General features: G+C 42.9%; 1 protein-coding gene across 7 annotated transcripts in view; it reads right to left on the bottom strand.

Annotated features, from left to right (window-relative positions):
- Positions 1-19,261, bottom strand: part of ZFAND4 (zinc finger AN1-type containing 4) — a 49,594-nt gene extending 30,333 nt beyond the window's left edge. For 3 of the 7 annotated variants that reach the window (XM_074999877.1, XM_074999876.1, XM_074999873.1), the window contains exons 1-5: positions 19,070-19,227; positions 18,502-18,817; positions 4,881-4,956; positions 4,707-4,774; positions 483-669 (exon numbers count right to left, since the gene is read on the bottom strand). In XM_074999877.1, coding sequence (XP_074855978.1) covers positions 483-669; positions 4,707-4,774; positions 4,881-4,956; positions 18,502-18,685 — 515 coding nt within the window. In that variant the 5' untranslated portion in view covers positions 18,686-18,817; positions 19,070-19,227. The other 4 variants (XM_074999875.1, XM_074999874.1, XM_074999880.1 and 1 more) reach the window with 4 other exon arrangements.
- Positions 19,262-22,364: the final 3,103 nt, after the last annotated feature.

Consider the following 22,364-nt stretch of genomic DNA (forward strand, 5'->3'; position numbering starts at 1 on the left):
AAAAGTTTTGAGCATGAGCTTTCGTGAGCACAGACTCACTTCATCAGATACCTTTCTTGTGACCTGCATGTTATGCACCTCTGGCAACACAGCCCCTTGCTGACTCACACTGAGGCTATGATCCAGCCCTACTCCCCAGTCCTTCTTGGCAGTGGGGCTACCAAGCCAGTCATTCTCTGGTCTGAGTTTGTGCATTTGATGTTAAGTCCCAAAGTGTAGCACCTTGCCTTTGTTGAATTTCGATCTGTTATTTTCGCTCAATACTGCAAATTATCAAGGTCCCTTTGAATTTTAGCTCTGCCCTCCAATGTGTTTGCAACATCATGCGCCTCCCAACTTTGTCTCATTTGCAAATTTGATCAGTAACAGTAATGCTTGTGACAGTCTAAATATTCTCTGGACACAAAGAATAACAGCAGAAAAGATGTACAGCTTTTCCCCTCCTCTGAAACCAGATGTGGAAATCAAAACTGACTTTTTACCTTAAAGATTCAGATAATGGCGTTAAAGTGCCATCCCCCCTGTCTACAACACGGAAGAAATTCAACTGATCTCCTTCCCGGTACACCAAGAAGGTAACTTGTTTGTTGGATGGCCCCTTCTCCCAGACCTCATCTCGACTGGGGTCCATGTATTCAGCCATTTCCCTAATAGGATCTTCCACAGGAACTATAAGGAAAAAACAGAATGAAAAACAGACTATTTCATCTCTGAAGTCTAATCCCTCAAAGAGGCTGAGGCAGAACACCTCAACCTGCATACCGTGCTTAAGGAAATCTACAGCGATGGTCTGAAAATGTCACTCAAGGAACAGTCTTCAGGAAGAAAAACAGTCATCTGAACAACACGTTCAACCTAAAAGGGGGGATTTTTCAGGCAGCACTCAAACATAAAACAGTGGCCTAGACAGTGTCTGAACCCCCTGGACTTCAAGTCGTTTGTGGGAGTGCACTTGAATCTGAAGCTCTCTAGTATCTGTCTCAAGTGCCTGCATCTCTCCCTGCTATGTTTATATCTCCACCCTCTGAGATTTCAATGACTGCTGGCAGTTAGCCCAGAGGAAACTCCCTGAGCTGACAAGTCTAATGCGAACTCTAATACGCTCACTACCTGAGCCAAGGTTTTATTGCCCAGGTTCGCAAAGCACCTCCATTCATCCTGTCAGGGACACCAAAATCCACATCACAGCTGAGTCACCTTTGTCTACACTTAAAAGGTTAGTGTGTGACTGCAGCAGCGCTTTGAACTGAAATTGTGGCCATGGGAGGAGGCATCTCTCCCAGAACTCTGCTCCATGAGGGGCGTAACTAACAGTGGTTCACACTGGCACTTTACAGCACTGTAATGTGCTGTACCAAAGGGTGGGAAGGGGTTTCACACCTCTGAGCCAGAGAGTTACACTGCAGTACAGCACCAGTAACAGACTTAGCCTCAGTGCCTCATTCCTCGCTCTTGTAAAAGGTAACTGTAGTCACAGGAAGTCCAGTAGCACCTGCTACAATATTGAGGAAATGTATGGCAGGAATGCCTTGACTACAACAGGGATGCGCAAACTGGGGGGTGCAGCACGATCCCATGCTCCCCCCGCCCACCCACAGCTTCTCCTGTGTCACCAGCTCTCTGCCGCCATGGCAGCAGGGGCCAAGCTGGCTAGGGGGAGGTGTCCCAGCGTGGTGCTTGGGCTCACTGCCAGCACTGCAGCCAGTGCGGCCCCATAGTGGTTTCCACTGCCCCAGGAGGAGCCACCACTAGCCCAGCACTTGAGCCCCCAGCCAGCGCGTGCCCCCACCCACATACCTTCCTGTGGTCCTCCCACAGGTTGGAGGGGCAGGGGACCCAGCTAACTGTAGCACTGAAAAGAGGGGCATGGCCTAGAAAGCTTGCTCACCCCAGACTACAACATTGTCTGTGTTAGGGGAGAGCTTAGAGGCAGGGCTAAATTAAAGCTCACTGGCCAGAAACAGTTGACTGGAATGGTACAAATCATAGCCTAAAAATTAAAGCATTTATCACTATCCCCTATTTATCTGTCTTATTCTCCTCGCCTGTCCATTACTAGCCACCTCCCACACCATTCCAGCTCCAGGAAGAACGGAAATAGATAAACAAACCATAGGATCCTGCTTAGCTACTGAAGATTTGCCATCAGACCTCTCTCTCCCTATCTGCTCACAACAATGGAAGAGAAAGGTTCTGTACATGCTCGGGGCTTAGGACAGGAAGCACACCTCTTCCCACAGCACTGCAGTACATGCACAGGAAATGGAGAGCAGAACAAAAGGCAAAGGCATACCAAACAGAGAGGGGCCTTCAGATGTCCAAGGATGGGATAGAAAGACAGAGAAGAAACAAAGTTAGTTTAAGAGTGGAAAATTCTGTTATTTTACTTATTAATCTAGTTAATTAGCACTACTACGTAAAGAGATTGATAGGAAACCAGAAAGGTAAACTTCCCCCTAAAATATTTCAAATCTCATTTGAAAGTGAGCTGAGAACCGAAAGACAAATGAAATTAGAGCCATCTTAGTGTTCTAAACCTGGATTAATTTTTCCCATTCTACAATAAGGAAGAGTGAGGTTAAATTTGTTTAGCTTGATTCAGAAAAAATAGTCCCAATAGTGCTCACCTGTGTTTTAAGTACTCAGAACTAAATATTTTTTCTGGAAAATGGTTAGTTTTTGGGGAATCCGAGAAGCAGCATGTTAAGCGACCGAAGTTTACAACAAACTGCTTTCACAGTTAATTTAGAAGGACGAAGCTCTACCTTCAGTTTTGCCGGAGTATGATTAAAGCAAGTCTTTAGAAAAAGACTAATGTAATTCTCCCATGAAAATAATCTACAGGTACGCAGTGAAAAGACTAGAGCATACTTTTGTCAAACAAGGTATTTTTAGTTATATATGGTAGATTGTACTTAGAGTGACATTACAATTGAGGTTTCATTATACGAAAGCTTTAACTGTCAGGAAGGTTATTTTTAATTGCCTTTGAAAGCAGAAATCTTAAGCCTGTTTAGATGTGAATCTCCTACAGGATACATAGGAGAGAACGCTAAAGCATGCTTTACAAGAGAACATAGCAAAGGGATTTCCTCACTTTCAGCTTTCATGCCTGTGTGTTTTATCTCATAACAATGTTTTACTTATCCCAGGCTAAGCTGCCCCATTTGTTGTAATAGAAGAACAGAGGACATGCTTGGATAACCCCTGCTAAAATGTGTGAGCTGCTATTCAAGGGCATGAAGATTCTGAAGTAGTACAAAATTCTCATGCCTGAAACTACTGTGCTCTTTGACCTCAAAGGTATTTCAGAATATGACTGAAGGGGGCCTCTGCAAAAAAAAGATCTGGCTATCCTTGCACGTACGTTTTGCAAGCATAAACAGTTCTCCTACCCTTTACCCCAACTGTCAACTCCAGGTGAAAAAAAAAAATCACCTAAAAACTGCATCATCCGTTTCAAAAAGTTTGAAAGTTGAACAGCAAAAACAAAATCAGTCTATCACATTTCTAGCTGAGAATCAAAGTAGAGGCAGTCTTGTGCGCATACTTTCAGCAGAATTCAAAACGTAGTCCACTCATGAAATTTGAGATGAGCAGCTCCATTTCACTGACCTCCTCAACACCCATTCTGCTTTTCCAACAATTAAACTTTATATTGTCCTTTTTGCCTCCCTTCTCACTAGACTATTAGCCAACGATGGATCTTATTAGGACAAGTCCTCTAGAATTCTGAGGAAATGTGATTCAGCCTGAAAACTGGATAATAAAACAAAGGGCCAACTTACATCAAGCAGAGAAGGACAGCCACTGAAGCAAGCAATAAAGATAATACAAACAAATCTCAAGGCTCTAATTTGCAAGCTCATGTGACCTCAAAGCACATTGACGCGTGTTGAAGCAACAGCTCCCATAACCTCAAATAGATCTGGATTACTAATACTACTCTTTTCTTTTCCTTTTAACTATTATTTTTAAAAGGGAATACTGACTTGAAATATAGCCCGTTATATTGAGTTAATAGTACACAATGCTAATGATTTCGACTGACAATGCGCAAGTGTTTTAAAGGAAAAAAGTAAAATTAATACCCTGTAACACTAAGATTATTATTAAACACCAGAAGATACATTTTAGGCAAGCACGATTTTTAGATGTGTCCCTATACCAACGCATTTCACATTATGCAATTAGATATCAGAGAATTTAGACATTCCAAAAGAATAGTAACTTATGTTGGATGAGAGATTTTTCAATGTTATTTAAATGGACATTCAAATCTATAAGTCTCCTTCGGAAGTCCCATCACGATGTATACTTATCTTTTCCAATGTTTCCAATTATATTTATAGATTAACACTCCCTGCCATCATTAAATCTATATAGTAAGACATACAATTCAGGATAGATAAGGGAGCCAAATTAATAGTTTTATTGCAATACTTGCTTTTCAACATCTAGTCCAGTTTCACATAGGCTAATGGCCTTGAAATAATGTTTTTTACGACCACAAAATAGGACAAATGAAAGAGATAAATAGATCCTTCATGGTCCTCAAACATCTTCCATTTCCTTTGCAATCAAAGTGCATTTCACTAAGAAGCTTGGCTAAAATACGATAGCCTACAGCTAAGAGCATCTGTGTAAAAGTCATTATTAGACTGTCTTGTTTCTTCAGATGAAACTGAAAGACTGTTTGTACCTACCTCTTCTAGTGTTAATAGGCCCACCTCGCATAGCCAGAACCAGCTTCAAAGTGCAACCTTCTGAAATGCTGCAAACAGTCAACAAAAAAAGTGAAGTTTTGTAGTAATTTCAGGTTCCAATAGCTATAATTATGTCTGGAACAGTTTGCTTTAAGTCTTGTTTCTTAAACTCACTTGTAATCATTCAAGCAATAGTCATCCTCCAGCTCAACATTATTCCAAATTAAGTGCTGCTGAGAGACAGGAATACCTACAAAAAGACATTAAAGTCAGGTAATCAGTAAAACGTCAGCTTAGATTCTTCACCAGAGAGAGACTAAAAACAGTCGTGTTTTCCAGCCACACCACTTGCCAGACAGTAGGGATGCACTTAAATACACAGAAAATGCTAGAATTTAAACTAAAGGGCAGTAACCCCCAGTCAAAATTGTCTAAGCTGCAAGCTGACGTGCATTTCTACTCAGGTAGGCATACCCATGCTAGCATGACTTTAAATAGAGAAAATATGGTTTGTATCCTCTGCTGGTCAGTAGGCTTTAAGACTTTCTTTCCTCAAGGGCTTCCCCAATTATCAGCAGTGGTTCTCTGGTAGTTCAGCCACCCGGTTCCCACCCTCTGAACCTTGTGCATGCACTTGAGATAGATGTACACCTATGGTAGCGGATAGTGTATTGACACTGAATACCCAGTTACCAAAAGGTATAAATAGCAGTGCAGCTGCTGAGGCACTGCTTAGATGAATACAGCTCTTCTGAAACTCTAGAGGTAGACACACTACTTGGTTGTATGCACAGACAAGCACAGCGCCTCCCACATCTACATTTTTAGCAGAGTAGTGTCCTGCTGCCTCTCCACCACCTGAATCTTTCCCCACTGCGGCAAAAGGACCCAGTTGCAGTGAGGTCCCTGCTACTTGAGCCCTTCCCCTCTGCCTCCTGCCTGCCAGTCTTCACTACCTTGTGCAGCAACACAACACAGTCTGGACACAACTTGCCCTTCAGTACCATGCATTACCCTTTTATGCTGCTACTAGTGTAGACACAGCCTTGGAGCTTTCTTCATAATGGCCAGTGGGCTGCACGCAGATGTTTTAGACAGAGATTCCCTGACCATGGCAGTCCTAGTAAGGTCATGCTCCACAGATTTATAGGGGTTTTATTTCTGTGTCTGTGAAATCTGAAGCTTGAGATTATAGTACATTATTGTTGTGCACAATGTATGCAGGAAATACTCAGAGGTTTGTTTTTAAACTACAAAAATGGTACTTGTCTGGTGAAGCTTTTTGTTAAACCACACCAATGTTTTATGACAAATTTGACACAGCAGTGTATTTAAAGGAATCGGAGTTGAAGTGCTGAAGAGCAGCCGTGTACTGGCAGTCTGTGCTTTGCAACAGAAATTACAGGAAGTCATGTGGTTCACTTGCTGGGTAACTTTGTTTTCCCTCCATGTGTATCAACAACTCATAGTATGATACCTATTTAAAGCAATCTGCAGAGATTAGTTCACAAGTGACTCTGTAAAGGAAAGTGACAGTTTCTGGTCTTAATTTCTTGGGTAGACTAATCAGACACGTTTGAAAGGAAAATTATTTCTAGTCAGTGAGTTTATTTAAGATTTGGAGGTAGATAGTCAAAGGCACAAATCATCGTTTCCATCTGCCTGCCTGCTGGGCCTTTGAAAATTTAAGTGTTGAGTGGAAACAAGTCTGTTCAAATGGCCCAAAACATACTACATTTTAAGACTTCATTACAAACAAACAATCTAAAAATACTTTAAGTAGAATGAAACTATTTTGGAAATAAGGCTCCAGCCTGCAGAAAAAGTGTAAACCCTACCCTTCATGCTGTGACACAAGCGTCATGGCACTGGAGACAAAAACCTGGCATGCTCTAATCCATGAAAAAAAAAACAAAACAAAACAAAAAAAAAACCCTCAAAAATGCACCCACAAAGCAGTAGTAAAACTTTGGCTTTTGCACCTCTGATGCTCCTATACATATTCCTCTCTGAGTAGTTTCATCAACAACCATGGGCTCAGCGCCCATTGACGTCTGATGCCTCTCTCACTATTTCCTTCCATCTTTCCCTGTCCAGTGTGGAGTGGCTTAGTTTCTGCAGACTAGCTCTGCATCAATTTACGACATCATCTACTCATTTCCATGGGGTCTGCCTCTCCTATTCAAGTCATCCATTACGCCGAATACCAGGGTCTTGATTTTTTGTTCATCGTTCATTCTGAAGATACACCCGAATAGCTGTAACTTCCATTGTACAGCCTTCTGCGGTAGGTTCACTTTCAGCTGTATCTTCCTATATAATCCCTCGTTGTTGACTTTCTGCATCCATCCTATTTTCAGGATCCTTTTATAACAGCCCTTCTCGAAAGTCAATATCCTTCTCTTCGAATGTTTTGTCATCATTCATGTCTCACATCCGTACTACATGTGCTGAATACATGTTTTCAAGATGCTCAGCTTTGTTCCAAAGGTAATCACTTTGCTTTTCCAGATCTTACCCATTGGTAGCTTAGTATGGTAGAAATCAGTGTTCCCTGTAAGCTGAGCTCTTGGGCAGGTGCCCAGAAGAGATTCAGGAGCGGCTCAACTTATTAGCAGAGTAAAAGTGCTCACAGCAGGCACCTCATGGTGCGCATTTTAGTCTGCTCATGAATGGAAAAAACTTAGCGGGAACACTGATGGAAATGTGCAAACCATTCCCATGTTATTGTTTGCACTCCTGCTGGTATTAATTAGATTCCTCCACTGGACAATTAACACAGAGAAAAGGTTACTTGTCCTTATGAATAGGTTCACATAGAAATTCATAGTGTTTATCCAAATAGCTCTCCATAATCAAACACTAAAATTACATTGCAGTATGTACACTTCCCTTCATCCACTAAAATGCTGAAAACAGTTGTGCTGTAACAGAAGAAACATGGAAGAGGATGCTGTTCTCTCTTTAATCTGATATCAATTATATACAAAATGCAATTTCTCCTCGGCAGGATTGAACGATTTAAATCAAATTTAAATCAGGATGAAGCTGTTTGAAAATATGCAATACTGCAACTGCATAATTTATGAAGAACTAAAATATAATCTAAACAGTTTTAAAATGCTGCTACTTACTGGGACCACCTCTTTGCATTTCACAGAACTGCTATAAGCAAACCAAAAATACTGAAATTTAAGACCCTTATCCTGCAAACACTTAAGCAGGTCCTTAAACGTTAGTCACATGGTCAATTCACCCATCTTCAGTGTGACCACCCATGCCCTTGAAATTAAGCATGTACATGAGTATTTGCAGAATTGTGACTAAAATTATATTTAATAAGATATTCTTCTCTTTATGATAAAATACTATTTGAATTTTGTTTTGTGCTAACAATGTAACTTAGTTACAAAAGCGTTAAAGTATTAAAAGCCATTTTTGCACATAGGCCAAAGTTTGCAAAAACAGGAGAGTAAAGTTAAGCACCTCTGGGTGGAATTCTCAAAAATACCTAAAAGACGTAGGAACAGAAAGCCCATGGATTTCAAATGGCAAATCCTAATGGAAGATCATATATGGGCAGTGAACCATTTCCATTTTCTTCACTCGAGCAAAATATTAAGTGTGAAACTTCTCAATAGAAAAAATAGTAAAATATGAAATTCTACTAGCAATTAGAAAGCTACAAAGAAATAAGTGAAAAAAGTTCATCTCAGCAATTTAACACTACAAAACAGCAAAGAAAGAACTAGCAGCATGTGCACAAAATATTTAAGAATCAATAGAAATTATTTTTAAAGGGATGATTTTAATCCATCCCACTTCACAGCTAAATTCAGCACTCTGCTTCAACATGAGAAGATGAGCGCGCGCGCGCGTGTGTGTGTGTGTGTTCATAAATGAAGGAAGATTTTGGCACAGTGTGTGTAATACTCTCTCTCTGACCACAAAAAGGAATTAACAGAGGGTTACCGTAAATAAGCATCTCTCTTTGTGGATGTTGGATGAGAAGTTCCTAAATGACCAGTAATTAGAGTGCAACACGGACTTTTTAATAGAGTAGCTGTCTTTGGCCATGTCTACACATCTGTACATATTCAGCGCTTCATTAGCATGCAGGCAGCCGCGGCACTTCGAAATTGACATGACTTGCCGCCACGCGGCTCGTCCAGACAGGACTCCTTTTCGAAAGGACCCCGGCTACTTCGAAGTCCCCTTATTCCTATGAGCAGATGGGAATAAGGGGACTTCGAAGTAGCCGGGGTCCTTTCGAAAAGGAGCCCCGTACGGACGAGCCACGTCAATTTCAAAGTGCTGCAGCCGCCCGCATGCTAATGAGGCGCTGAATATGTATTTCAGCGCTTCATTAGTAAACTTCGAAATGGCCATTTGCATGGCTATTTCGAAGTTTTTGGCTAGCATAGACATAGCCTGTGTGTGTTAAAAGGTATTCTTCAATATAAACAGAAAGGAGCACAATGGTCACAAGCAGCTGGTAAAAAATGGCAAGTTTGCCAGATACAGGTTATTTATGGGAAATTGATCTTTCCCTCACCTATATTTCTGGCCTACAATAATAGTACCAAACAAAAAACTTAGTACGTTCTAGTAGCTCATGTTTGTTCTTGTTAACTGCTTAAATTGCTTCATCTTAACACTTTGAAGCACAGCATAAGTTAGTTTCTATTGACTTTTGAATACCTCCTAGAATGAAGTATAACAGAAAAATACAACTCCTGCAAGTTAACAGTAAAAAGCAATTTTGGTTTCTTGGTGATAAAAGCCTCAAAGATTTGTATAGTTTGTAAGAGCCATTCTAAGTAGTTGCACTAAAACAGATTCAAAATACACCAAAATATTCCTGCTAATAATAATGTCTGCATACCCAATAATCTATTCACTTGTACATTCTAATACTCAAAGTGAGGATACAGAATGAGTCCTTAGTAATGTTTGCTTAACAACCTCGAGTACACACTAAGTCTATGATATCCAGTTATGACATCACAGGATCCTAAACTCACCACCTTCAAACAGCTCGTTTTATGGAACACTGAGCAGTGTCTGTGATGAAGCTGTAAAAGCTGTATTTTCCTGCAGTTTGTTTTTAAAGCAATCTTGCCTGCATGTGTGTAATTTTAATACTGTATCATTTTGGAGGAGGAAGAACATTTATCAACATTAATGAAATGCTTTTATAAGATCTGCCTTATATTTTGAAAGCTATAAGCTGCAAAATATGATACAGCAGAACCGTTTGGAACAGTTATGAGAAACCAGGAATAGTCCCTTGGAAAAGACTCAAATAACTAGCAACATCCAACACTAGCACGCTTTCATGAGAAATTACAAACTATAAAGGTGACAAAGACAGTAAGGATTTCATCTCAATGACTCCACATATCAAAAAGATTCTTTTTCTAGCTGACAACTCTATAAATTCACCTAGCAACCTGAAAAGTAAAGTTGTCTTGTCTGCATCACCAAGACAAACTGCGAGGGCAGAATCTGGCCCAAAGATTTCCCTGAGGCTGCACAAGTGTATCTGAGGAAAGACTGACCCTCCGTTGAAGTGTGATCAACAATTATGTCCGATGCACATATGAGAACAGAATCAGGCTCAATCACAACACTGCAGTCAACTGACCTACAAAGAGTTGAGAAGACAACAGAGCATGTAAAAGGGTAAGCAAGTCAGTTGCGCTGCTGCTAGCTGATGGCACGGTTCTAACGAAAAGTTCACATTTTAGATTATCTTTTCTTTTTAAAATAAATTAGGAACTACAGGAAACACCCACATCAGGTAATGGGAGAGGCCACTTTCATCCCTTCAACATCAGAAGCTGCCAAAATATTTTTACTTCAATCAAAAGAAAAGGCATGAAATGACATGAGTGCGGTGCCCGCGTGAAGTCGTTCAGTCACATATGATAGAGCAACAAATGCCTAGCTATTTCATAATTGGTCATATTTAAAGTCTGCAGCATGATCAAAAGCAAACAAAATAAAGTTGGCAACAGCCATCAAGGCTGCAGTAAAATGATTTTCAATAGGTCAACAGTAACAGTAACACAGCCTTTACCATGTGAATGTGTCATGCTTTCATTTTCCTCCAAGTGATTTCCACTTACTTTCATGAACAGATAGCTCATTTGTTACAAAATTTTCTTTTGCAACAAAATGACCCAACCTGAATCCTACAGAGTCAAACAGGATTTTCATTCTTCTTAAGGTAACAGTACTTCTTTTGGTGGGGGATGGTGAAAAGAATAATTGTACTGTCTACAATTAGAGAAGCACAGGCACCTTTGTTGCTATATCATTTCCTATAATCCCATATTTAAAATGCAAACAAACAGTATCAGTTTCTGTAGGTTCATATACAAGGAAAGCTGCATTAGGTGCCCTTTTAAAGCACTGCAGTTATTTTCTATATGCAGACAAATCTGCATGGAGACTCGCCATAAAATTAGCAATAAGGATCACAACAGAATTCTCTCTTTAAGAGTCTGCAAGACTGCATCAAGTCAGCTGGAGCTCAGGGAAGGGGATGATAGCAAATTTGGGTCTTGCCTCTTTCCAGACACCTATTACCAATCCAAGGCTATGTCTAACACAGCTGTGTTATTTCCAAATAAGCCATTCCAGAATAGCTATTCCAAAATACTGTATTTTAAAACAACACAGCTACACCAACACATTCCAAAATAGGCACTGTGTGTCCAGACATGCTATTTCAAAAGAGTGCTAATCACCATTAAGACTTATTTCAAAATAGCACGATGTCGTGTCTTAACAGCGCCAATGTCGAAATAGGCATCATGCCTCCTGCTATGAAGTTTACAAAATTTGAAGTAACATGCCCACTCTTTCAAATTTATTTCAAAATAGTGTGTATATGGTATAGATGGCTCACAAAGTTATTTTAAATAATGGCTGTTATCTCAAAATTACTTTGCTGTGTGTCCATAGTAAACAACCTGCTCTGCAAAAGCCAAGGGAGCAACCAAGGTCCTCTCCCTGACTCTATGCCCTCAAAAGCAGACGGCATGAGTTACATTTCCATGTAGCATTCATTTTCTGCCCTCTTGCCTTTCACGCATAGGCCCTAAAGATCAATCCCATTCTGTCTTGCTACATCTATCCTTAGTGTACTTGACATAACACATCAGAAACCTCTCCTCTACCACATAGATGGACTAGGGAATAGATCTGATCTGTACCATAGCTAAACAATCTGTTCCTTTTTTAACTCCTTCTAGCATTTGGCCAACCAAAATATCAACCTGTATCTCCAAATCATCCTCCAGGTATGACTATTTGCTGGAACAAGATGTAGTAGCATATTAATTGACCTTTTAACATTTACTGTCCCATGAAGCAATCTTTATTTTGCCTAGGATACCTTGTCTACATTGGAGAAGTTTTCCCAAAAAATGCAGCTTTAAGCCAACTTAGAGCAAGAACAGAGACAAGATTTCAGCTGCCAGAACTACTTTCTACAGCTACAGTCAGTCTTTGATATAAGGCGTTCCAATCCAAGTTGTTTCACACTTACACCACTGAAATCTTCCAGGAACACTACGTAAAAATTCCTTACACTTAAGTCCTTATGTTGTTTAGAAAATGGAAAATTAGCAGAGTCTCCCAGCATCCTCTGTCTCATACTGCACATAGGACAAAAATGGTTTAAAAATGTATTTTGGGTTAGGATCATTTCTTTCAAAGTTGCTTAAAATGCTTTAAATGTATGGGATAGTCAGTGGTATATTAGGGTTTAAATTTTCACAGAGGCAAAATTTACACTCTTACAGTCCCTGTGTCTCAGCTCTATTTACATTATTTCTTAAGGCGAGAGGGGAATTCCTCATTACATGTTGTTTTGCGTTATGTCTCAACTTTAAGGTTCCTACCCACAATGTATATCAAGGAGCTTCTGTAAAATAAATCCCAGCATAGGGACCACCACCAATTCCAGTGGTGGAGCTTGCCTCTGCAAGCAGCCAAAGTAAGCTGCGGAGTTCAATTCACTCCCACTGCTTGCTTTTCAATGAAAATCAATTTTGCGACATCACAGTAGGTTGTCGTAAAAGTAACTGTCAATTGATTACGACTCCAAGTAAAGGAGCAAGACTGATGATTTTTACATGCAATTCACTTGGGATACAGAATATGCAGAGAACCTGACAAACAGAAGAATTTCTAAAAAGAACACATTAAAATTAGAACAAAAAAAATTAAACCTCATCAGCAAAAAAAGAAAACATGTTCTGTATTTTGCTTTAAGGAAAGACAGCTATGGGATGAGGGGTGACTTTACAAGTGTAAAAATATCACTTGTGGGACCATTAAAGAGACTTAGGTAGGGATCACTTTCATTCCAACAGTCACAAAAAAGATATACATACATACCAGTGTTCACAAAGTTTGTTTTCAGTACAAGAATTCATATTTCAAATTTCTTAGTATTACAGTCCACTTTGCACATGTTAGTCAATCTGTAACTACAGAGTGATATATTGTCCAGTCCATGATCAATTAACGTGATGTTTCTTAGCTTATGTCTACACCATGCCGAGGACTGACCTGACAGGGATCAACTGAGCAGGCCAGCAAGCGCTGGTTAGTTTCCTGGCTCCAAGGAGCAGAGGGAAGCCTGGAGCCAGGCTGCCACCTGATTCTCAGCTTCCCACCACTTCTGGGACCTGGGAAATTGACCAGCTGGTCAGTTTCCTGGGTTCCACAAGCCTCAAAGAGACAGGAACCAAGCTGCCCACTGGTTCCTGTCTCCCAGTCATTCTGGGAGACAGCAAACAGACCAGTCCCACTGGGCTGGTCAGTTTCTCAGCTCCTGCAAGTGCAGGGGAGCCCAGAACCAGGGTCCAGCCTAGTTCCCAGCTCCCCTCGACTTGCACAAAAATTCAAGTTATGTGAGGGTTGCAGAAACACAACCCCCACATAACTCTAAGGTTTACTGCATACCATTTCTTTAGAAAATGAAACTGACATGGCACAAGTTACTCCTGATAGTAGTCCTATTCTGAAGAAGACAATTTAAATTTATCAGAGATATAACAGGCTCTTCACTACAGCATCTGCAAAAGCTCATTAAATGCAACTGTTCTGGGTGAAGGAAGAATCCAGGCTGCCATTGCCTTGAAGATAACTGTGTTTTGCTAGAACAGGTTTGAACCTTCGCATACAAGACTGATGTGATTTGCATGGGACAGACTGCTTGGGTCGGAACAGATCTGTGGCTGGAAAGCATGACTATCACAAACTCTGGTTGAGGTTCAAGCAGTTTCACTTACTAAAGGTTTAGATGCGCCAGATGACCTTGAGGCTCTTACCTGTTAGCAAGGTTTACTTGTGCTCTTCACAATGGTAAAATCAGCAGAGAGGTGCTGGGGCTGTTCTTGGTGAGATATCCCGCTTTCTTAAAGCAGACATCAACTATTTCCACGTCCCTAAACCTGCCCAAGAAGGTCAGATTATGAAATAGGGAGTAGGAAAGTGTCGGTGGCAGCAGTTGAAATATTAATGTTATCTTGGCCCCCCCATCTGTCAGTTTTCAGGCCTGGTTACTGTGTAGGCAATGCACTGCTGGCTCTTGATAATACAGCAATGGAGAAAAGATCAGTTTTCTTTGCTAGTTTTTAGTTCTGCTAGCAGCATGTGTTATAGTTGACTGTTGAGTGCAGCTCTTGCAAGGCAATTGTTATTATGACTCTGTATTTTCCCCACGGAGATCCGATACATGTTGCATTTCTTTCTGAGATCCTACATGGTGGTATGGGGTAATTACTTACCTGTAAACGAATTGTAAAACCAACAGCATGTACAATGTAAAATGGGTTGTTCCACCAAAGCATTCTATTTACATATACAAGCTAGTCAACTGCAAGTCAGGAAAGAATTGCCTAGATAGCACATTGGGGTCTCAGCCTCATCCTGGATCACTAAGGCAGACAAGTGATTTTCAGAGATGAGCACCGGTGGACTTCTGTATTTTACGCATTTCTGTACAGTGTGTTTATCAATAATGTTAAAGCTTATACAATCAGATCCATTATTCAGGAATGTCAATCAGTGTACCACTCACCCCCCTCTGAGAAGTACAATAACTAAACTGTAAAGTTCTACCTAGCGGTACTATTTGTAGCTGTAACAACCTCTAGCGATAATTGAATTCTCATTGTGCTTATTCACTAGCCTCCAGATTTTTTTTTCCCTGCAGGAAATTCAAGCTCCTCTGTCTCACCCCTTTAAGGACTTCCAGAGATTTCCATTTTCCTTGCTCTTCTTCCTCCCTACACACCACCAGTTCTACTCACCTTAATATACTATTTCCTTGTTACTGCCTCCTGTTTTCCTTTTCCTCCTTTAGTAGCTCTCCTGCTGCTGTGCATTATTAAGCAACCTGACCCATTTGGCTTACGTCATTTGCCAGCACTCTGCTACACACTTATTTACTTGACCATGAGGAGGGGAAAATACAACATCCCGCCCTCCCAATTTACAACCTGTGTCCCTTACAGCCTCCTTGAAGGACACTCACAGCTGTACGACTATAGTTGTGTAGTTACACTGGTCAAACTATTTATGCAGAAATACTAAAAAGGCAAAAAAAAAAAAAAAGGGGGGCTTATTCGTCCAGTGTCAACATTAACATTGTTTCAGCATCAGGTTAAAGCCACCCTTTTTACTCATGCTTTTACTGGTGTTTGAGTTTGTACGTATGACTCTTCTTTTGAGATGTTGTAGGAGATTTTATGTTATTTTGGGGTTTTGTATTTTTAAAATCTTTCTATTTTTATATTTTTAAAAATTTTGTCAGCCACCTCAAATATTTTAAATAGGGGGCAGGATAAAAATATTTTAAAATAAATTATAGAATCACAGCATCTGATGAAGTGAGTCTGCGCTCACGAAAGCTCATGCTCAAAACTTTTCTGTTAGTCTATAAAGTGCCACAGGACCCTTCGCTGCTGTTACAGATCCAGACTATCATGGCTACCCCTCCGATACTTGACACCATACAAGCTGACTGATATTGCTGCAAATTGCTTTTTACATCAATGTTGTACAGTTTGTTAGTAGTTACACCAGCAGAGGGAAACCTGCAGCGTGTGGATATGTTTGTCTTGTGTCTACAGGTTCGGCCACTGGTAGCTCCTACTCGCTGTGGTTTTTGGTTCCCAGACAACAGGAGCTGTAGGAAGCAGCATGGGCTGCAGGGACTTCCTGGCAGCTGCAACCTGCCAACCACTGCGTCCTGCAACTCCCAATGGCTGGGAACTGTGAACTGCACCACTAGGAGCTGCAGGCAGTCTTACCTGAAGGTGCAGGGTAAAAAACCTGTCCACCAGACCATCAGCGGCTTACCCTCACTAGCCATGTGCAACCCACAGGCTGTCCACAACTGAATTACGCGGTTGCAAAGCCACTGATCTACTTGTACGACTGAAAGTTTCCATGCAGGTAAATTTAACCATTATAGTCCTTACTTTACACAATGCTTTAGATGAGGGGTGGAGAACCTCTGGACTGCAGGCCAGATCCAGTCCCCTACTTAACCTGATCTAGTCCATGGTAAACATCTGTGGCAGGACCCAGAAGCCCTGAGCCTTGGCACCCCCATGGAAGGCTGGAGCATGAGCATCAATGCCCCAAGCATAACCCTGCTATGCACAGGGGTGGATCAAGAAAAGGGATTTAGAGCAGGAATGGGCAATAATTTTGGTTGGGTGGGAGGAGCACTCCAAGTATTTGTAAGTGGTCAAGAACCACACTTAGGTGCACAATCTAGAATGGAGATTGGGTGCATAAGGGAGTGTGCGTTAGAGGTTTGGGAAGCAGGAAGAGATCTAGGCTTGTGGAGGAAGGGGATACGAGTATGAGGGCAGAAGGTGGAGAAGGGATACGGAGGGGATTGTGACCTAAGGCAGGAAACTGGGGTGCAGGATCTGAGGGTAGAGGTGCAGGAGCAGGGGTGCAGAGAATTAGGGATACATGGGGCAGAGACATGCGCGGTCAGCATTGTGCTTATCTTTGTAGCACGTGGCCAGCAAGTTCCTCAGGCAGACGCCCTGCCTGTCCCACCCCACTCTAAGACTCGGAGCAACCTGGCTGTGGAGGCCACGTGCTACTTTGAGCTTCATTGGGAGGAAGACGACAAGTTCTGGTCAAAGAGAGCTGTGAGATTGTGCTGAGGGTGGGGGAAGCGCGCAAAAACCTCTCCTCCGAGAGCATTCAGAGACGCACATGAGCAACGTATAGGGGCAGGGCAGGAAGCGAGCCTCCCCAAGAGTCCTGCCGGGCTGCAGGACACATTCAGCTCACAGGCTGTATCTTACCCACCCTTGCTTTAGAGCAAAGGTGAGCAAACTCTTATGTCAAGCCCTGCTTTTTGTGCCTGCAATTAACAGAGCCCCTCAACCTGTCTAATGTAATCTAAAACATCCCCCACTTTGTGCAACCCTACTTTAGAGGCGGAAGCCCAGGGCCCTGGATTAAGGGTGCCCTGAATAAAGATCTCCAGGCTGCCAAAAGTCCAGATAATTCTATGAGGCCCCAGTAAGCCCTGGTCTGCAGCCCCTACAGGTTATCTGGCCCTGCCTGGTCTGGAGGGATTCGGACAGGGGGAAGAAACGTGTTCGGGAAGAGAGGACGTGATCCGGATGTTGCTGTTCCCTGTCACTGCAAGCGCTGAAGGAAGCTCCATCCCCGTCCACCCTCACCTGCTGAGTCTGCCCCCACAGCTCCCATTGGCTGGGATTCCCTCACCCCATTCCCACCTTCCTGCTTCAGCCCCTCATTTTTGGCTCCATTCTAGACCCTAGGGTGTCTTACAAAACATGATAACCCCACATCCCCAGAACAGTTAATCCAGCCTTGTCAAAATGTGACTTAAATGAGATTTATTTTTTGGTTCATTGTTTTTCTCTCTCACTTGTGGGCCCTGATTCTTCCTATGGGTCAGTGGCCCACAACAGAAAAAAGGTACACAACTCCTGCTTTAAACTTACTAATTAACAATAGGTCCCTATCCACTCAATCAAGTTTTGACATGACAAAGGCACAAAAGATATTTTAACTTCAACACATACTGGAAGTTTGAAAATTGCTTTAAGAAACAGCAGAGTCAAGCTCCTGACCCACTACTTTAAACAGTCTCTGATTTGCTCACCTTGATCATTTTTTTCTGATTTGTCCTCCTTGATTACTGTTTTTGGTTCTCTGTGCCTTAAATATTGAGTCTATTCTGGTCTGGCTATGGTCTGAAGAAGTGGGTCTGTCCCATGAAAGCTCACCTAATACTTTATTTTGCTAGTCTTTAAAGTGCGACTTGACTGCTTTTTGTTTTGATAGTATATAGACTAGCACGGCTCCCTCTTTGTTACTTTTAAACAGTCAGTGGGCAAAACCGGCAGTTTTAAAACTTCCCATTAAAACCGCAAAGCTTTAAAACTCTAGTACTTGATCCAACCATGCTACCTAAGATAATCCTCTGACTAGCTCTCCAATCATATCTCCAAAAAGCAAGAAACTGTTAAACGTTTACTTGCGAAAAACTGCACCCTTAAAACAACGTGGTAGAAAAACAAAGAAAAAGGTCTAAATTAAACTAGACCTCACTAAACCATTAGCCACACGCTAATTTATGGTCAGCATCCCCAATTAAACGAACTCCCCAGCGTGATCTTCAGCACAATTACGCGGGTAGTGTGCAACTTGACTTTTCCTTTGCACGGCTATACGAGGTGCTGATCTGATAAAGAAGAAAGACGGGTACCTTCCAATCTTTGAATTTTCGCTTTCACGGAAATCACGGTTTCGAAGGGAGACACTCGCAGCTCGAAGCACGTTCCCGTGAGCGTTTCAATGAAGAGCTCCATGGTTTCATAAAAAGGCAGTTTGTAGTGAAAGGGCCCCACGTTGTCATCGTTGAAGAAAGGAGGGTCCTTCTTGTGGGCCATTACAAAGGCTCTCCGAGCCCCCTCGTGGGCAGCTGACCTCGCGAACGTCGCAGGCACGAGTGTCCCAGCTCCGGCCCAGGCAGCTCTGCGAACTGGCCGGGCGTCTTGCTGCTCATGTTTCAGCGGCTGCACCTAAGGGGGGAAAACCGAGGGCGGTTACAGCCGTCGAAGGGGGCGACCCCGGGCACCGAAGTCGCCTGTCAGGCACAAGGGCGCAGGAAAGCGCCGGCCGGGCTCGGCGGCGCGGCACGTGCCTAGAGAGCGCCCATCCCCGTGGCGCCCGCCGAGAGGGGCGGCGAACAAAGGAGGCTGCGGCCGCGGCCGCGCGGCCCCGGGGGCGGGGCAGGCCGCGGGGGGGAGGGAAGGGGGCAGCGCGGGTCTCACCTGCCGCAGCCGCCCGGCCCCGCCCACCGCGCCTCACGCGGCCCCGCCGCCGGCGCCCTCATAGAAGAGGAGGAGCCGCCCCCAGGAGAAGGGGTCACACGGGGGGAGGGGGGAAACCGCCCCCTCCGCCTCCGCTGCCGCCGCTGCTCGCCCTGAGCTGCCGCCGCGCCTACCTAGCCTTTGTGACATCCGCGCCCGCCGCGCGCTCTTTGACCAATGAGACGGCCGTCCTTAAAAGGCGGTCCAATCAGGTCGCCGCAGGGGCGGTGCTTCTGTAACCAGCAGGGATGGGTGTCCCCCAGGCCTTAGTGCTTCCTGCCTTCTGCTTGTTGTGGTCGTTAAGGGCGGTGCGGGAGGGGGAAGGTGGGAAGGACCCGGATGGAGCCTCTCCTTCGCCTCACAGTAGTCACGTGACACCATTAGACCCTGGCTTTCGTAGGGCTGATGGGAAATGTAGTTTCGCTGGTTCAAGGCTAGACATGGGGGGGGAAAAATTCATCCACTCCTCCTCAAAGGAGCGCCCCCGGCACCCCTGCTTAGCAATGCCCAGGGCAGGTGCCAGCCCCTGCCCCGTACGGGCGCAAGAAGCAGGTGCAACACCCCACCCCCATCAGCTTCACAAACTGTGTTACAGTGAATCTCACAGGCTAAGATTTGTGGTCTATGAGCCGCTTAGTAGGCTGCAGCAAGGACTTCATAAAACCTAGTGTTTAACCCATCAAGGCTATGTCTACACTTGCCCCAAACTTCGAACTAGCCATGCAAAGGGCCATTTCAAAGTTTACTAATAAGCGCTGAAATACACATTCAGCACCTCATTAGAATGCATGCGGCCACGGCCCTTCAAAATTGATGTGGTTCACCACTGCACAGCTTGTCCCAATGGGGCTCCTTTTCCAAAGGACCCCGCCTACTTCAAAGTCCCCTTATTCCTATGAGCAGATGGGAATAAGGGGACTTTGAAGTAGGCGGGGTCCTTTCGAAAAGGAGCCCCGTCTGGATGAGCCGGGCAGCAGCAAGTCACATCAATTTCAAAGTGCCACGGCCGCCCACATGCTAATGAGGCGCTGAATAAGTATTTCAGCACTTCATTAGTAAACTTTGAAATGGCCATTTTGAAGTTTGGGGCTAGTGTAGACACGGCCCAAATGATAAAAATGTGCCATGGACTGCAAAACTTTTAATGACATGAGAGATCAGTGTAACTTTTGACCTCTGCTTTTATCAGAGAGAGCCCTGTTAGTCTGTATCTTCCAGAACAACAGGAAGTCCTGGGGCATCTCATAGACTAACAGATAATTTGGAGCATAAGCTTTCGTGGGCAAAGACCCGCTTCCTCTCTTATGTCTGAAAAGCACTGAGCCAACTGACACCTTCTGATGAAAATGTTGATTCATAAACACCAGCACAAAGGAAGTAAAATCCCCATATAAAGAACTGGGGGTAATGAGGGGGGAAAACATAACCCCAAATCAACTCTTTGGTGTGCAACAGCCAATATTTTCTGGTGACTAAGGAGCTGGGTTATACAACTTGAGAGGTTTGACAGGACCTTGACTGAGATGCTAAAGGAGCACTCAAGGCCGATAAGGCCACTGCAGAGAAATTAAGTGATTTATTTGCATCAGTCTTCATGGCTGGAGGATGCAAGGGAGGTTCCCACACCTGAGCAATTCTTTACAGGTAACAAATCTGATGAACTGTCTTACATTGAGGTATCACTAGAAGAGGTTTTGGAACAAACTGGTAAAACTAGTAAGTCACCAGGACCAAATAGCATTCACCCAAGAGTTCTGAAAGAACTCTAATGTGAAATTGCAAAAATACTACTGTAGTTTGTAACCTGTCATTTAAATTAGCTTCTGTTCCACTTAACTGCAGGATAGCTAATGTGACACCAATCTTTCAAAGGGCTCCAGAGGTGATCCTGGCAACTACAGGCCAGTCAGTCTGACTTCAGTACTGGGCAACCTGGTTGAAACTCTAGTAAAGAACAGAATTGTCAGACACATTGATAAACAATTTGTTGAGGGAAGAGTCAACATTGCTTTTATAAAAGGAAGTCGTGCCTCACCACTCTATTAGGATTTTTTGCAAGGGTCAACAAGCATGTGGACAAGGGGGATCCTGTGGATATAGTGTACTTAGATTTTCAGAAAGCCTTTGACAAGATCCCTCACCAAAGGCTCTTAAGCAAACTTAACTGTCATGAGATACGAGGGAAGGTCCTCTCTTAGATTGGTAACTGGTTAAAAGATCGGAAACAAAGAGTAGGAACAAATGGTCGGTTTTCAGAATGGAGAGAGGTACATAGTGGTGTCCCCCAGGGGTCTGTATTGGGATCAGTCCTATTCAACATATTTATGAACGATCTGGAAAAAAGGCATAAACAGTAAGATGGCAAAATTTGTCGATGACACAAAACTACTCAAAATAGGTAAGTCCCAAGCAGACTATGAAGAGCTACAAAGGATCTTAATAAATTGGGTGACTGGGCAACAAAATGGCAGATGAAATTCAATGTTGATAAATGCAAAGTAATGCACATTGGAAAATACAATCTCAACTATACATATAAAATGATGGGTCTGACTTTGCTGTTAACACTCAAGATAGATCTTGGAGTCATTGCAGATAGTTCTCTGGAAACATCCACTCAGTGTGCAGCGGCAGTCTAAAAAGCTAACAAAATGTTGGGAATCATTAAGAAAGGAATAGATAATGACAGAAAATGTCATTATCGCTATATAAATCTATGGTACACCCACATCCGGAATAGTGTGTGCAAATGTGGTCGCCCCATCCCAAAGAAGATATATTGGAATTGACAAAGGTTCAGAAAAGGGCAACAAAAATGATTAAGGGTGTGGAATGTCTGCCATATAAGGAGAGACTAATAAGACTGGGACTTTGTAGCTTGGAAAAAAAGACGGGAGATACGATAGAGGTATATAAAATCATGATTGGTGTGGAGAAACTAAATAATGAAATGTTATTTACTCCTTCTCACAAACACAAGTAGTAGGGGTCACCAAATGAAATTAATAGGCAGCAGGTTTAAAACAAAATAGGATTTTTTTCTCCACACAGTGCACAGTTAACCTGTGGAACTCCTTGCCAGAGGATACTGGGAAGGCCAAGACTATAGTAGAGGTTAAAAAAGAACTATATAAATTCACAGCGGATAGGTCCATTAATGGCTATTCTCCAGGATGGGTACGGAGGGTGTTCCTAACCTCTATTTGCCAAAGGCTGGAAATGGGTGACAGGGAAATGATCTCTTGATGATTACATG

Source organism: Carettochelys insculpta, chromosome 7, assembly GCF_033958435.1.
Source record: "Carettochelys insculpta isolate YL-2023 chromosome 7, ASM3395843v1, whole genome shotgun sequence".
NCBI classification, from domain to species: Eukaryota; Metazoa; Chordata; order Testudines; family Carettochelyidae; genus Carettochelys; species Carettochelys insculpta.